Source organism: Schistocerca gregaria, chromosome 5 (genome assembly GCF_023897955.1).
Source record: "Schistocerca gregaria isolate iqSchGreg1 chromosome 5, iqSchGreg1.2, whole genome shotgun sequence".
NCBI lineage: Eukaryota > Metazoa > Arthropoda > Insecta > Orthoptera > Acrididae > Schistocerca > Schistocerca gregaria.
In genome coordinates, this window is record NC_064924.1 from 500,526,051 (window position 1) to 500,544,362 (window position 18,312).

An 18,312-nucleotide genomic window follows, 5' to 3' on the forward strand; every position below is an offset into this window, starting at 1 on the left:
TCTTTACACAATTGTTATGCTTGTCACTACATGTTTCATCAGAATTCATAGCTTTGATAGAATCACACAGTATTTTTGAACATCATCTGTCAGATATTTAATATCCGTACCCCACAGTCAGTCACATCATCTGTAATAAATCCTGTTCCTTCACATTAAAGAATCATATACTAAATTACTAAGTTCATATTTTACTGGTACACAGTAGCAAATCACTACATGATGAATCATAATAAGAAAAATGGATATCATTTTGAAAATACAGGTTCCTAAAAAAAAATGAAATTTTTGTTGTTTTGTTCTTCCACACTCTAAGTTAAGTGCCTGGTCAAGATATAGACGTGCGGCTTACAAATTGCACACTGTATACTTTGGGATAGTAGAAGAATCCTAACTGCTCTTACTAACAAGAAAGGATAGTAAAAGGGGAGTGATTCCAGAAAATACATATGGAGTCACAGGCTGGGGCAAGGCACCATATGCCACATTGTGTATCTATGAAAGTACCACAGATGCTATACCTGTTAAATTTCAACACAAAATTACTGGAAAACGTTTCTGAAAGGATGTTCAGCCCCATATTTTGCCTTGATGATACAGTGCACAGAATATATTCTCAACTATTTAAGCTCCTTAAATCACTATTTAATTCATAATTGATGATGGACATAAGAATTCAAAAAAAGTGTTCAAATATTCAGTGATTACAAAAATGAAAATAAATTTACTCTTATTGGTTATTTCACTTTCACTGGGTTACTCACCATGGAGTTTGCCAAAGTATGCAGTAAGACCTTCACTGTGTAAAGGAAGATGCATAACAAATAAATTTCCAATGGTGTGTCAAATATCAAAGAACAAATATCATGAAGCAAAGCGGGTGATTAAGGTTGTCTGCACAATATCAGCTGTGTCACATTCCTCCAGATAACAACAAATTCAAATGGTCCTACATAAATATCAAATAACCCCCAATCTATGCCAGGTAAAAGCATAAACTAGTGTTCAAATATACCCTTTTCAACCCTGACTCTACGAGTAAACAAAATATAGATAAAATATGCAAATATCCACACATAAAAGAAATATGAATATAAACTACAAAAAATATTTTACAGTATTAGCTTCAAATGTGTTAAGTTATCCGATTTCTCACTCGTCAATGTTTGCATTTGCAAAAAGCAGTGAACAGTAATTGTACCTCTTATGAGTTGTTATTTTCTTTCAATTAGTATTTTCTTGACTGCTGAATCAAAGTATTCATAGTGTGGCATGACAAGGTGTACAACTTGGATTTATCTGTGTGGCATAAAGTATACAGTCTTCAACACAAGTTTACTATTTGCTGGTTGTTCATTCAGTTTTGTGGTACTTTCATTAACTAGGTAATTTTTTTGCGAAGCTCCTTCAGATCTGTCTGCAAACTACTGATTTCAACACATACATTCCCTTCCTCCACTACTTGTACACATCCACTAATTGAGTTATAATTAGATGTCTGTTCCAAATTTCTAAAAAACTTTCCTTTCCTAAATGCACATTTTGACAAATTTCATTTATGGTTTCAAACTTTTGGCCACTATGGTTACATCTATCACCATAGTCACTAACTATTTTCACCACTTTACCACAATCACTACCCTTTACTAAAGATTCTACACATTTAATAATTATATTATCACGAGGAGATGGTTCCAAATTTTTCGTTGCTATTTTATCATCTGAGTACACACTTTGACAAATTTCACTTAAGACCTTACACTTTTTATCACCATACTGATATTTGCTACTATAGTTACTGACTGCACTTAGGACTCTATCACTATTAGATCTTCTTTTCCATTTCCACAAACACATCTAGACACAACATGACTAACATTTACTGGTAACATTAATCTATCAGGCACTGCTCTACTGGTTTATAACTCATTACTCAAACACACACTAGAAATTCCAAAATCATTCCGCATCAAATCATCAACTTTAACTCCTACATATATCATCCCATTTAGTTCTGTAAGTAATATATCCTCATCAACATCATCATCATCATCATCATCATCATCATCAACTGAAACTCTCATCAGAAACATTATCATCACACTTAATATTATTTTCAACACCAAACTCATCTCTCTCTTCACACACTTCTTCAACAACCTCAACACTGTGGCTACTCTGTTCTATCACATCCTCGTTTTCCTGTCTATTATCTACTGCAATTTCATCTGGAATTAGTCTGTCATTCTCGCTTCCATTGCCTAGCACATGAACATCAGCTTCCACACATACAGCACCAGTATCAGCATTTTCACTCATTTCACAGTCACTCAACATTCTCACTAAACCGTACTCATCAGATCTGTTCTCATCACTATCAACGACTATTACTGCATTACTACAGTTAAAGAAATTTGTCAAAGTGTTTTCTTCTAACTCATATTCAGATTTTGTACTTTTTTGCTCATCTTTGTTTTGAGAAAAAAAATTCTCAAAATTCCCTATCAAACTTCATTCTATTCACTTCAGGTTGTATTCTGGATACAAAATTTTGGTACAGTCTATTTGTTCTCCCCCTTCCCCTACTGAAATTGCCTGATTGTAATTCCCATGTCTATTTGCCCCATTTCGCCATGCTCCGAAAGAGGCAGGTCTTAGTTTACCAAACCACTTCTTCTGTTTTCAAAATTGTTACTATTGTTTTCCTGATTTTACCCCCATTGCCTATTTCTTGGTTTGAAATTCCTGTTCTCAGGTCTTTGCTATCATTCCTCTCCCCATTTCTTCTGTCATCATTACTGAATCTACTATTAAAATGATCATTGCAGGGTCTGTTGTTGTTATTCCTGTTATCATCAGGTCTGTCATTACATCTGTCATTTCTCTCCCATGCTAAATCCATTTCATCTATATATCTAACAAATTGTTCAGTTGTATCATCAGGTCCTTAGACAAGACTCCACTGTACCTGTTCAACAATCTACGTTTTAATGCATCTATTTGCATCATTTCATCAAGTGGTTTATCAAGATGTACTAAAGTTCTTAACTGTTGTTCACAAAAGGTTTTCATGCATCCACTACCTGGTTTGAAATTTGGCCCATTCAAAAATTCTGACTTAATTCTGGCTTGCTTAATTTCTGACCAGAATTTGTTCATGAAAGCTCGTTCTACCTCATTAAATGACATTTTGGGTTTGATTGATTAGTTCACCCATGACAAAGCCTCCCCATCTAAAATATTTTAAAAAAATTTAATTTTCAAACTATTGCTCATTTTATCAGTCAAGTGATCTTTTATCTTGTACATGAAATCAATTGGATGTATATTGCCTTCCCCAGAAAATGTTTTTTATGTTAACATTATTCCACAATGAACTGTAACTACAGAAAGATTTCACAGCAACAGAATCTTCAATATCTTGAAATTTAGATTTAAAGTTTGAAATTTCGCCTAAACAAGTGCCTACATCTTCTTTTAATTCTGCGAAATTCTAATTTGCAATTTTAGTGAAATTTTGTATATTTTGGTCTGTTTCTGTGAATTTCTTTACGAAATCTTTGTTGAGCTGTTTTAATTGTAATACTTCAAAAGAAGCAACCTTTTTTTTTTAAATTTTCCACAGAATCTAGCCTCTCTTCGAATTTTTGGTAATCTTGTTTTAAGGTAACAATTTCCCCTCCTATAATCGACACATTTTTGGTATTCTCATCTACTTTCTCCCAACATTTGTGTAAACTCTCCTTTGTCTCACGAATTTGGGTTCCATGGTTGTCTTAACTTTTTACTGATGGAATCAATTTCCTTATCAAAAAAGGTTTTATGTTCATCAAACAATTTTTCAGTTGTCTTTTTCTGTTCTTCCATTGATCGTTTTTTGTTCTTTCATAAGTTGGACTAACCTGTCCTAGGTTGATACATTAGGTTCAAATCCACGAAAGGGTGAACATACCCTACTGTGATCACTATCCTCTATGATTTCATTATCTTTATTAACTACACTATTATCAGTAATATCTACGCTGTTTTGCAAGTTTCTATTAACTTTCCCATTATCGCTAACTTCCCTGTTGTTGTTAACCTCCCCATTATCCTCCATAATGACAATGCAGACGAAAAACAATTTCCGAAAGTAAAAATTCAAATAGATTTTATACTTACAATTGGTTCCCCAAGTTGCATTTTCAAATAAGTATCATTACGTTCTTTGTAGTGTTACTCACTTTCTTCTTTGTCCTGTTCTTGAAAAAATGGAATATTATTTCAAGCGTTTTAACTCCGAAATAAAATAAAAGATTAGTTTACAGAATTGCACTGCATCCCAGCTCCATACACCAATAATAACATGTCTTGACTACTCGTAATAATTGGGTTGTTCATAGTTACTCATGATCTGTTGCAACTGTCGTCCTTACATTGTCAGTCACTGTAACTTAACTACTGGAGAGTTAATTTAGTTTAATCTTGTGTTAAGTTTCATAATTTTTATTATACTTTCAAAACAAAAGTAAAGTATTATTACAGAGGCAAACAATACTTACAATACAAAAGGAGCAGCCACATGCTCACTGCTCAAAAACCAAAACCAGACTGTCCCCCTTTGCCAACATGGCTGTAACTATTTATACTTTCTTAACAATCCCAAACAATCCTCAGCATTGTTTAAAATTATTATTTCATTAATTAACAATTAAAACTCTCATCCTAAAACAAATCACACATTTCAATAATTACCTAGATTCTTATATATTAAACACATGAGTGAATTCTAGTCTATATACTAATTGTATCGTGTATAAACAGGTTAGGTGTCAAATGTTAACAATACACTTGTTATATTTACTAATTACAGAAGATTTGTATCATATAAAATGTTTCTACCAATTAACGGACTTCTACACATTAGTGTAATTAAGATTCTGTAATTGTTTTCTTCATAACTTTTTCACGCATACATATTTCCATACACCTGTATGTCAGAAATTACTGTTTATAGTTAAAATTTACGTGTTTAATAAGTTCCTTTTAGAATGTTGTGTTTCAAGTTCACTAACTTCATACCTCTTATATTTTGATGAAATATGCTAATTCCTTCTCTACTTGGAAACATGACATCCTCTGAAGGTGAGCCCTTAATTAGAGGGACTTTCTTTAAGCAGGTATACATATCAACTGACTTCAGTCTAAAAAAAGGTGCACCTCTAACACCAACTACTACAGGAATTTTTCCACGAATGATCCCACCACCACCACCCCTACACTGTCACCTATAAGCCTTGCCAGCCTCCTCTTCCCATACCTGTTGAGGTGCAGGCCATGCCTAGTGAAACCTGATCTGCTGATAGAACCAACTGGCACCACTTAAATGTGATCCATGCCCTCTGCCCTCAGTGCCCTCTCCAGTCCAATGTTAATGCGCCTAACAGTCGTATCAAGATGAGGCCGATCATGATGCTAAAACAGTTGCACAAAATGTGCATTAGTGTGACCAGCTTGAGTAGCTAACTTTACCAGGTCACCACCTACATCATACTCCCCGTCCCTATCGAGACTGTTCCCTGCTCCACCCACTATCACTACCTGACCCTCCTTTTGTAAAATTCATACCTAACTCCCCTATGCTGTCAGTCACCTTAGCCAACCCTGCACTGAGCTTCACAATGCTTGTGACCAGATACTCACTCCCCAGCACTTATTGCAACTGCTGGCGCACATCTCTACCATGCGAACTACCTAGCAGCAGAATCTTCTTCTTTGTGTTTGACTTGCAACTAACCTAGGCCTCCTAATTGCTGAGGACTGCTGCATGTTCCCTACATCTAAGCTACAAGACCTAAGTAATAGTTTTAATGATTGTTCTTCGTAATCAAAGCAGTGAATACAAGTATAAATATAACTCTTGAGGTAATTAACTGATGTCCTTCTACTTTCAAACTGTTTGATGAAATCGTCATGCAGTCTGCAGAAGGGACAACGGGGTGGGGTGGAGGTTGGAGGTTGGGAGATGGGGGTGGGGATGGGGGAGCATTATTTGTAGTCGTGGATCTGATAGCCACCTGGTATTGAGAATGGTTTGTTTGAGATGATTATTGGAAAATAAGTAGGTGTAAGTGTATGAAATCAATTGTTAATGTGGGAAGAGATTAATTTGTTAACAAAAGGAGATTAAGATGGATTTGAAGAATGGGAATAAACTTGGAAATGTAGAGCGTAAAGAAAGTGTATCAAGAGAAAGGAATAAAGAGAAAGTACATGAACACTCCATGGACAAACTTAGATAAATAATCTTTCTGGGTCATATTTGTAACTGGCTGAGTTTCACTTTTCATTCTTCAGCTTTAAACTTACTTTATAGCTTACGAACACTCCCTTATTTCTTTAGAAATTGATTCCTTGTGTGTTACCTGTTTGTACACCCAACACTGGCTGTGCACCAACTGTCCAACCACAAAAGAGCACTTCCCTCATCTGTTCACAACCCAAACAACTGAACTGCATTTGCCATCAGAGATTCAGTTACCTCTGATCATTTTTTGAAAGGTTAAATACGTTCTCCACTGCAGTCCTCACTCCTCACAAAGTGGTGTCCGCCACCCATTCAAATTTGTGGGATGTCTCCATCTGTCCAAATGACACTCCTGCTACCAACTTAATACCCCACCATTAATGTCCCCACTGAAGGAAGAGGTGCAACGGAGTTGTGTCGCATACATCCTGTCACTGTATATTATTGCAGCCTTGTCAGTGGAAACTACGTGTTGATCCATCGTGCCTTCCAGTATGATTAGAATGCCACAAAAACATTCCTCAGGCCATAATGCTCCCCCTTTCAGCATGGACCCTTCCAACAATTGTTGCAGGGTGCCTGCTTTCAGACATTTCACTCCCAATGTAACATAAATGTGATTCGTCTGATAGTGTCACCTGCTACTATTCAGTGGACGTCCAGCCTTCATTGCTAATGAACAGAAGTCAACATGAGTGCATGCACCAGCACCTGTTGTGAAGGCACATATGCAACAACATAGCCGCTTGGTTCATCTGGGTGTTCAGTTGCATCTCAGCAGCCGTCGTTCACCTCTGTCATCCCTGGCCCATGCTCCACCACAGTTGCCACAGTGCAGGTTTTGAATACTGCCATTTTGCCATGCATGATATACTTTAACTATGGGGGTATGCGAACAGTTTAAAACTAAGCTGTTTTGGAATTGCTTCCACCTTTGGCCCAGAAGCTAACAATCATGCCCTTTTGAATATCAGATAAATTGCTCCATTTCTGCATTACAGTAACTACTGCACTGTTTTACGCATCCCCCAGACATACTTTACGAGGAGCGTTTGAAAAGTCCATGCAAAAATAAAAACTACTTACGTGTTTGGAGTAAACCTTTTTTATTTTTCGACAAAGTCTCCTTTTATACTTATAAACTTCATCCAACACTGTTCTAATTTATTGATCCCTTCCGAATAATAGGAATTGTCCAAGTCTGCAAAATCGGTATTAGTTGCTGCAATCACCTCCTTGTTTGAATAAAATCTTTGACCTGCCAGCCATTTCTTCAAATTGGGGAACAAATAGTAGTCCAAGGGAGCCAAATCTGGAGCATGGGGGCGGGGGGAGGATGTGAATTTTGTGACCACGACTGCTGAGGTGTGTTCTGGTGCATTGTCGTGATGGAAAAGGACTCTTTTGCGGTCCAGTTGCCAGCGTTTTTCTTGCAACTCGGTTTTCAAACGGTCCAATAACAATGAATAATATTCACCTGTAATAGTTTTATCCTTTTCCAGATGAGGATTATCCCTTGTGAATCCCAAAAGACAGTCGTCATAACCTTTCCGGCCAAAGGAATGGTCTTTGCCCTTTTTTGATGCAGTTTCTCCCTTGGTAACCCATTGTTTAGATTATTATTTGGTCTGAGGAATATAGTAATGTATCACGTTTTATCCATAGTGATGATACAGTGCTTAAAGTCCTGTGAATTCTTCCTGAACAGCTGCAAACTATCCTTGCAACACTTCACATGATTCCGTTTTTGGTTGAGTGTGAGCAATCGTGGAACCCATCTTGCAGATAGCTTTCTCATGTCCAAATGTTCATGCAAAATATTAAGTACCCATTCATTCTAGATGCCCACAGCACTAGTAATCTTACACACCTTACCTCCTCTGTCATTTGTCACCATATCATTGATTTTATCAATGATTTCTGGAGTCGTAACCTCCACAGGGTGTCCAGAACATTCAGCATCACTTGTGCCCATATGGCCGCTCCAGAAGTCTTGAAACCACTTATAAACTGTTCTAATTGAGGGAGCAGAGTCACCATAATGTTTATCAAGCTTCTCTTTAGTCTCCTGAGGTGTTTCGCCTTTCATAAAGTAATGTTTAATCACCACATGAAATTCATTATCGTCCATTTTTTGACAATCACTTGACTTTGGATTCACATGAATGCCAAACACAAAGAAATAGACCAATATGGCTTAAACTTGGTGAGCATTCTTTCCAAAGATGCTACTAACTAAACATGACCTTGATATGCGCCGATGGTGCCTGGACTTTTCAAATGCCCCTCGTATATACCTTCCACTGGTTGTGCTACCACCTGCAGTCTGTGAATTGCTATTGCACATTGTCATCAAATATAGGCGGTGGTCTCATTAATTTGACTGGACTGTGTAGTACTTATAATCAACAGAATAGTGCTGTTCAACATTACTTTTCTTCTCTCTCAATTTTTTTTGCTATTTTGGGTCATCTTAATGGCATCTTCTTTTTAACGCTATCAAATTACATGCAATGTACCCATCTTTGTTAAACATGTATAAACAAAACTTATTAGTGACAATAAATAAGTATGGTGTCCTACAAGAAAACAAGATGCACTTGCTCAGTGTCACTAGCCTTTTTGTTCATTCAACCAGTGTATGAATAAGTAAGGATTTTATCTGAACTGTGAGTAACTTTTAGTAGTATGTAATCAAATACATAACAGAGAACAATTTAAATTTAGTCAATTTTGAGCCACTCCTAATGTCAAGAACCAAACAACTGTGCAAATAAATTAAAAAAAAAACTACTGTAATATGTTGTAAGCAAGCCCAGTAAGGAAAATTTTCTGTATAATGGTTGAGTATTTCCCTTTTCAGGTTTTGGAAGAAGAAGCGACAAGTAAAGAGCCTATCCCTGATGCATTGCTTCCAAGTGTGATTGAATTCATACAGGAATTTCCTATTTATTTGCAAACTGTTGTTCAGTGTGCACGTAAAACAGAAATTGCTCTGTGGCCATACCTATTCTCAGCAGCTGGTAAACCTAAAGATTTATTTCAAGACTGTCTCATAAAGAAACATTTGGATACAGCTGCTTCATATTTAATTATTTTGCAAGTCAGTTTTACTTCAGATTCTTGTTTATGATAGCATAGTTATTATACATTTCTGGCATTAATATTTGTTAATGATCTCTTTTAGAACCTAGAGCACTCATCCGTTAGCAGACAATATGCCACTCTTCTGCTGAATGCTGCACTAGACAGCTGCAGATGGGAACTTTCCAAAGATCTGGTTCGCTTCCTAAGAGCAATTGGTAAGATATTTCTGAGTTCAGAAACAGTACTAGATATCAATCATATGGGTTTGTTGTGAAAGTGTGATGCAAAAAGTTTCTTTCCTGATAGCGAAAATAAGAATTTATGTTTTGAAACCCTTTTATTTTGAAGCACAATCTCCTTTTTATATCAACACACCACATCATTGAAGTTCCAGTGACATTAATCCATCTCTGGAAGTGTTGCAAAACTCATCTTGTTGTCGACGGGATGTTGAACACTGATCTCCTCCTCCTCCCCATTGTTGACTGGTGAGATAATGTGACATGATTTCTCATTGGCTATGGAAGTGCATCACACATTGCAGTTGATTTCAGTGCTTGGGAAGCAATTTTGTGTGTTTGGTGCAATTTGTTTATACTTTTGCAATATGCACATATACAGTGTAAGTGTAGCTGGGAATCAAAAATCTATCCAAAATGTGTTGTTTTTTGCTGGGTTTCATTTCCTAAAGTGCTGGAAGTTCTATATCAGTGTATGAAACCTTCAAAGGATTGGTAAGTAGGGAAACTATATTGCCACATAACTTGGAAAAAAGTACTTTCATCAGGGGTGTAGTGTATTTTCACCTGAGAAGAACTTTTTTAAAAATGTATATACGCCCTAACAGATAATTACGGAAAGTGCATCATAATCTTGGTGTATCAGATGAAGGATGAGAGTTAATGTACAGGAGTTTCCGTTATTCTTCTGCTACTAGCATTCCTCAAACAAAGTGCCAAATTGCAGTGCACATACAGATTCATTAAATTGCTGCTATTGAAATGCTTTCAGTGCAGTCCAACTATCTGATAAATACATTCTCTTTCACTTAAGACAAAATATGGTGATGTTATGCATGAAACAGATTATTTCAATAGACAAATCATTCATACCATTCTGGAGGTATTGTATAATACCAAACATACTGTATCCAGCTTGTGAAAGCATTTGCCAATTTTACAGGAGATGATTGGATGGTGATGGGGATGGACTTCCCTGGCAAAAGTATTGAAATTACTGAGTTTCATTTGGCATGGGCTACAGAAATGAACTGAATCAGTGAAGCATCTTGGGCTTGTGACTTAGATGAAAAATGTGGGACAAGGTGCCAGAGAGTTGTTCTACTTGGACGAGTTATGGATAGATAACTACATGTCATTTGGCAAATGCTGGCAAGCAGAAAGTGTAACAGGTGTTACTGTGTGAGGTAGCACCTTAAAGAAATTGATTGTGGTACCTGCTAGCATAGGATCCAAGAACAGATTTGTCATGAAAGTACACCTCCAGTTCTGGTCAAAATCAATTGTGGGTGGTTATCACAGCCAAAAGAACTTTTTGCTAATTTTGAAAAGTAGTTTGTGGGTATGGTTTTTCCAAATGCTCATCCCAGCTCTGTAATTCTGATGTGTAATGCATCAAACCATAGCAGGCAGGACAACAGGAGGCCTACCAAATATGATCTGAGGATTACAATGTTAGAGTGGTTGCAAGACAATAAAATAGACTGTGACAACTCAGTGAGGAAGGCCAAACTGTTAGCTAAAATAAAGATTAACAAACTGGTCGAAAAGGTATATGTCACGGATCAAATCACTGAAAGCGGAGGCCGCAAATAGTCCGTTTCCTGCTGTGCGACTGCGATCTATTATCCAGTAGAATTGGCATGGGCTAAAATAAAACCAATTTCAGAAAGCACAATGCCATGGTGAAATGTGAAAGGAAAGAGTTCAGAGTCTTGCAAATGCTGCTTTCCTATCACAGGACTGAGAAGTTTACTGAAAGAAAGTGAAGCAGCTGGAACAGGAGTATTGGACAGGAGATGGATTAATGGGAAGTGATTGTCGCTGAAGTTGTCATCAATGCCATGCCCTCAACATGTGATGGTCATGATGATGATGATCTCGAATCAAACACAGACGATAGCAATGATCTTGCGCAAACACCATTGTGACAGTTATTTCAGGCATGGTTAATTATTCATTCCAGTCATTACTGCTGTGCTGTGCTGTATAATTTTGATGTTTCTTCAGATTCTGAAAATTGGGTTTTGGTATTTGATTCTTAGTGTCACATGTTTTACGTTCCTCTACTTTCATTTTTCATTATTTTTGATAAATAAATAACAACAAAGTTGTTGTAAAAGGTCTTGTGCTTCAGTATATCACAACGTTTTAAGTGATTTACAATATGATTCACATATCACTCAAGCAGGCAGTCCTTCTGCTAGTGTCGCCTCTGTTTTCGTGTAAGCACAAAATGTGGGTAATGGTGCACTCTTACCCCCCCCCCCCCCCTTTCCCCATGACCTAATGCAATGGCAAGGCTTGCCTCCTGTCATTCCCGAAAGCTGCTGCACAGATCTGCAACTTGCTGTGGACAAGCTGTAGCTTTAAAATCTCTTTATCTTGTTCATGGGCTGTATCTCTGACCTTCTTCTTATGATCCTCCTGATTATTAATTGTAGCATCCCGTTAGTCCTGATCATGTGCGAGTTCTTTCACCACTCTTTTATTTTCAGTTAATATATCTGTGATTCACTTCTTTCTTTAGCTTCGCTTTCTTTCTATCTCTTCCTGATGACTTCATGTTAATTTTTCTAGTAATCACTCGTCATGTTGCATTATGATAGCTTTCTGACTTTTTGCAAGGTCTTCCTTATATTTTAGCAGACTGTTTTAGCTTTCTTTTTATTTCTACTGACATTACTTCTGTTGGTGGTTTCTGTTCTTTTACTTTCTTCCTTCCTCCCATAGATGTCGATATGGTGCACTAAAATTTTCTGTCCTTAGCTTGTCATCAAAGGTTTCTTTCCTCTCATGTTAATGATATCTGAAAACTCCAAGTTCAACTTGCACAACTGATTTTGGCGTGATTCATCCTCATTGATGGAACTAAAACTAAGTTTTCATTGGGCTGTCATGAATCATTGGTTACTATTTGTTTAGTCTTCATACTGGGTGCACAGGAGAACTGGCACATTTAATGCTTGCTGGAAGTAACACTACTGATTTATTTTTGATGCCATTACATTCAAAAGTAATCACCACACACATACGACATTTATCCCCATTGGAGGCAAGACAATTGATTCATGTTTCATAGAAAACAGTTGGTTGGTGATGGATTCACAATCATGCCCACTCTTGCACTTCGTCTGACAGAAACCGACATCTATGCATGTCTTTCCTCAGGTTGTCAACAATGTGAAAACCATACAGTGCAAACCTTCAGGGTTGTACAAACGGTGCTGCAGTGTTTCCCAACCAAATTTCTGAAGCGTAGCCTTTGTCTGATTGGCAGCGTGGGGACAGGTGTTATAGTTCAGCTTTGTCTGCAGGGGCCTTCTGATTGCCGAGTTCCTTGAGTGCGGAACCACAATCAATGCACAGCGCTATGAAGACACTTTCCCGAAACTGCAATGAACCTAAAGTCAAAATGCGTAGAAATGCTGTCGGACAGAATTATCCAGTCGCCCAATAACTCCTGCCCCCACACTACCAATTAGACAAAGGCTACACTCCAGCAGTTTGGTTGGGAAACAATGCAGCATCTTCTGTACAGCCTGGATCATTCATCGTGTGATTTTCATATTGTTTGTGACCTGAAGAAAGAAAGATGTGTGGATGTCGGTTTCAGAGAAACAAGACTGCCCCTTATATTTGGTAAGTGAATATATGAAAAGCATTTTGATTGCCCCTTATATCTGATAAGAGAATATATACAAAGCATTTTAAGTTTGACAACCCGTCTGGAACCCAAACTGTTACATGCTAAGTGAATTGTCCCTTCTTGAATGTTAGGCTTTTTTTGTAAAGAGATCAATCTGGAGAAATTCTCTGAACCAGTGATGCATTATGTATATCAATAAGAAAATTACTTATTAAGTTAGAACAACTCTTCAAAATTTTTATATTCCAACGGTACCATATGAGCTCCCATTTTTTAGGACTTTTATACCGTAATTTCATTCATTTCAGTGAGGGATATTGGTGTTACTTCTAGTTACTTACATTTTTATGGAATGACATTTTTCATATATTCTATTGTTTCTTCAACTGAACCATTTAATCATTTTTTCACTCTTGCTTGTAGAAAGTTATTGTTAAAAATACTTGTGCCTTGTAAATTATCAGTCACAGCATTGTCATTGGTGGTGGTGGATACTGATAGTAAAAGGTGGGGTATGAATAGTAGTAAAGAAATCCGGCCTTATGCAAAATGTCATGTTTTGCATAAGTTGGAATTTCTCTCTAATTTTTCTTAGCAAGCACAGAAAGTAGGAGGATCAGCAACATGAAAATACAATTATGAAGTGAATAGAATGGAGAGTTTTTTGAGGTGGCATTGTCCTACTCCAGTTCTAGGAGAGTATGAGTTTAAATCTTGGGAGATGGGATGTAGAAATTTGGGATTGCAGAGCAGGAGGATTTTAAGGGTGCAGCAATGGTAGTGCAAGCAGGCTTAGGCCCTTACTTATATGGCTTTAGAGCACTATGTCAGTGAGAACTAACGGACTGATGTAACTTGACCAGGTCGAGGTCATTGTAGGTTAGGCTGCAACTTGAGATGGGTAATTTGATCACCAGATTTTTATTTTATTTTATTTTATTTTATTTTATTTCTGTGGGGAGGGGGGGGGTGGGAGGGGAGGCCAAGAGTATGTGGGCCGGAGTACTGATTTAGAAATAGGGAGACATTTCTGTATTGGCACAAACAAATGGAAGAAGCACGGACCCATAGTGGATTATAAAGAACAGGTAAAATATCTTACAAACTCATAAAAGACAAAAGCAAATGCACTATAGAGGGAGGAGGGGAGGAGTGGCTGGATGGGAGTGCAGATATGGCAGAAGGTGCATGCTTGACTATGGGAATGGAGAGGTGCTGTTAAGGTACAAGGTGTGAAAATATACATGGGGCCTATGTAGGACCAGGACAACATACAAAAATACATGTGAGTGAAGGAAGATGATGGAATCATTTTAAGGTCCAAGTGTTGTTATATCAAGATTGAAGCTTTATTATATCAGTGTGGAGAATGTGGGGCCCAGGTCACTGTACCTAACATCAGCATGGGCATAACACGTTACTTACAGGATAGTTAAAATTCAGAACACACAGAAGGCAAAGTATCCACATTCCGTCTGAAATTGTGGTTTTTATTAAAATTCACATAGCATTTTGATCCCTGAAGGCTCATCATTGGGTTTTTAGTGTAATTACATTGTCATTCTTTGTGCGTAGCAGTTCTTTTTACTCCTATTACACACATTCATCTTAATTTGCTAATAGAATTACGAGTTAAAACTAGTTAGAAAATTGCTTACAAGTTGTAGTATCTGTTTTACAAACAAAGGTAAATAGGATTGTAAAACACATTGTTAGAAAGTTACTCTAGTTTTCATACATACATCAACATTTTCAAGTCTTGGGTATGCTACAAAAAAATGTAAACGTGTCAAGTGTTAGCTACACACCTCTCCCTGTCCCTCAGGATGTGGCTATAGGTAAGGAAGATTAAAGCCTCCTGTTTCATTGTTTTGAGTTGAGAAATTACCTGTGTGTTGTATACAGTTAGATTTTGGTCTTTTTAGGGAAAAAATTAGTAAAATTACTGGGAAAAGTTGTTGTTGAGTTCAATTTACTCATACAAAATGTACCCAGAAAACTTTATTTTTTGAAAAGTTAAGTAAAGTTTTTTTCATTGCTCTAGTTTATTTCCTTAAGTTTTTGACTGAAGTACTGTGAGGCTGTTGAGTGTGGCATTTAGTTTGTGTCTGTTCTGGTGTAGTTTGTTAATTCTGTGGGTTTTATGTAGTGGTTGAGACTGAAAACGCCAGCATGCTCTTTTTAATGTATTTGGAAAATACTTTTTTTATGATTGTCTTTTACTGGGGAGGGGGGCACCTAGGTAAGGTTAGTCATCACCAAGTTTTTGTCTGTCAGTAAAGGACTGTTTCACATTAGTATTCTTAAATAGTTGCCAGTTTGTTTGTGGATCTGTGCTTTGATTGTATTCTGTTAGATAAACTTTCAGCTGATTGTTTCTGCTTACAAAACCACTTTTTTGAGTCTAATACCCCTGTACTGTGGGGTTACAACAGCCTCAGTAGAACAGACGATGTCAGTTGTGCGGAAGCTAGAGGAGGAGTAACAATTTCTGTAGATGATTCGTATCAGTCCTTGCCTCAAACTCTCAGCACCAACTATCAAGCAGTTACTGTAACTGTGTATGTCCATCATAGGATAGCTCATTGTTCAGCCTCTGTGTCTTCTCATGAACCATTAGACCAATAAGCTCTAACTCATCTTACAATATAACTGCCATGTCTCCTCCTCCTTTATGGAGATTTTAATGTAAAACATGCTCTGAGGCATCATTACACTCATTGTAATTCTGCCCAACCTGGGTCACTATTCCCCATCCAACTTTCCATCATGCTATGCTTGAGCAACAGTGAAACATTGACAGCAATATCATGTAGGTTGCAATTCATGTCACAACAGCAACTAATACATAAATAAAAGATTGCAATCATTATTCAGTCCAATTCTCAAACTTTCACTTGTCTTGTGATCTAGTGACATCTGTTCATACTATCTTCACCATTGGTCTTTCAGAGTAAATTATTCTCACAACAATAGTTATAGTGAGTTTAATATGATTTATTAAATTTCCTAGACATTTCAGTCTGGATTAATTTTCCTTTTAGTTTCACCTGAATGTCATCATCATGTTCTAAAGCTGATTAAAAGTTGGTAACAATTTTCTCCCATATTCTGATGCATGTATAGCAACCGAATTTGTCATTTACAACCCACTTGGAGGGCTAGTAGAAATCCTTGGGTGACAGAAAAAATATTTAATTTAATTGATGAAAGGAGGAAATATAAAAATGCAATAAATGAAGCAGGCAAAAAGGAATACAAACGTCTCAAAAATGAGATCGACAGGAAGTGCAAAATGGCTAAGCAGGGATGGCTAGAGGACAAATGGAAGGATGTAGAGGCTTATCTCACTAGGGGTAAGATAGATACTGCCTACAGGAAAATTAAAGAGACCTTTGGAAATACGAGAACCACTTGCATGAACATCAAGAGCTCAGATGGAAACCCAGTTCTAATCAAAGAAGGGAAAGCAGAAAGGTGGAAGGAGTATATACAAGGTCTATACAAGGGCAATGTACTTGAGGACAATATTATGGAAATGGAAGAGGATGTAGATGAAGATGAAATGGGAGATGCGATATTGCGTGAGGAGTTTGACAGAGCACTGAAAGACCTAAGTCGGAACAAGGCCCCGGGAGTAGACAACATTCTATTGGAACTACTGACGGCTTTGGGAGAGCCAGTCTTGACAAAACTCTACCATCTGGTGAGCAAGATGTATGAAACAGGCGAAATACTCTCAAACTTCAAGAAGAATGTAATAATTCCAATCCCAGAGAAAGCAGGTGTTGACAGATGTGAAAATTACCGAACAATCAGTTTAATAAGCTACAGCTGCAAAATACTAACACGAATTCTTTACAGACAAATGGAAAAGTTGGTAGAAGCCGACCTCGGGGAAGATCAGTTTGGATTTCATAGAAATACTGGAACACGTTAGGCAATACTGACCTTACGACTTATCTTAGAAGAAAGATTAAGGTAAGGCAAACCTATGTTTCTAGCATTTGTAGACTTAGAGAAAGCTGTTTCTAGCATTTGTAGACTTAGAGAAAGCTTTTGACAATGTTGATTGGAATACTCTTTTTCAAATTCTAAAGGTGGCAGGGGTAAAATACAGGGAGCAAAAGGCTATTTACAATTTGTACAGAAACCAGATGGCAGTTAATAGAGTCGAGGGGCATGAAAGGGAAGCAGTGGTTGGGAAGGGAGTGAGACAGGGTTGTAGCCTCTCCCCGATGTTATTCAATCTGTATATTGAGCAAGCAGTAAAGGAAACAAAAGAAAAATTCAGAGTAGGTATTAAAATCCATGGAGAAGAAATAAAAACTTTGAGGTTTGCCGATGACATTGTAATTCTGTCAGAGATAGCAAAGGACTTAGAAGAGCAGTTGAATGGAATGGACAGTGTCTTTAGAGGAGTATATAAGATGAACATCAACAAAAGAAAAACGAGGATAATGGAATGTTGTAGAATTAAGTTGGGTGATGCTGAGGGAATTAGATTAGGAAGTGAGACACTTAAAGTAGTAAAGGAGTTTTGCTATTTGGGGAGCAAAATAACTGATGATGGTCAAAGTAGAGACGATATAAAATGTAGACTGGCAATGGCAAGGAAAGTGTTTCTGAAGAAGAGAAATTTGTTAACATCGAGTATAGATTTAAGTGTCAGGAAGTCTTTTCTGAAGGTATTTGTATGGAGTGTAGCCATGTATGGAAGTGAAACATGGACGACAAATAGTTTGGACAAGAAGAGAATAGTAGCTTTTGAAATGTGGTGCTACAGAAGAATGCTGAAGATTAGATGGGTAGATCACATAACTAATGAGGAAGTATTGAATAGGATTGGGGAGAAGAGAAGTTTGTTGCACAAATTGACCAGAAGAAGGGATCGGTTGGTAGGACATGTTCTGAGCCATCAAGGGATCACCAATTTAGTATTGGAAGGCAGCGTGGAGGGTAAAAATCATAGAGGGAGACCAAGAGATGAATACACTAAGCAGATTCAGATGGATGTAGGTTGCAGTAGGTACCGAGAGATGAAGAACATT

At 37.2% G+C, this 18,312-nt stretch overlaps 1 protein-coding gene across 1 annotated transcript in view; it reads left to right on the forward strand.

Moving 5' to 3' along the window:
* Positions 1-18,312, forward strand: part of LOC126272137 (guanine nucleotide exchange factor subunit Rich) — a 274,952-nt gene that overhangs the window by 154,316 nt on the left and 102,324 nt on the right. Inside the window, exons 15-16 of the mRNA XM_049974745.1 lie at positions 9,150-9,389; positions 9,474-9,588. Coding sequence (XP_049830702.1) covers positions 9,150-9,389; positions 9,474-9,588 — 355 coding nt within the window. The remainder of the gene's footprint in view (positions 1-9,149; positions 9,390-9,473; positions 9,589-18,312) is intronic.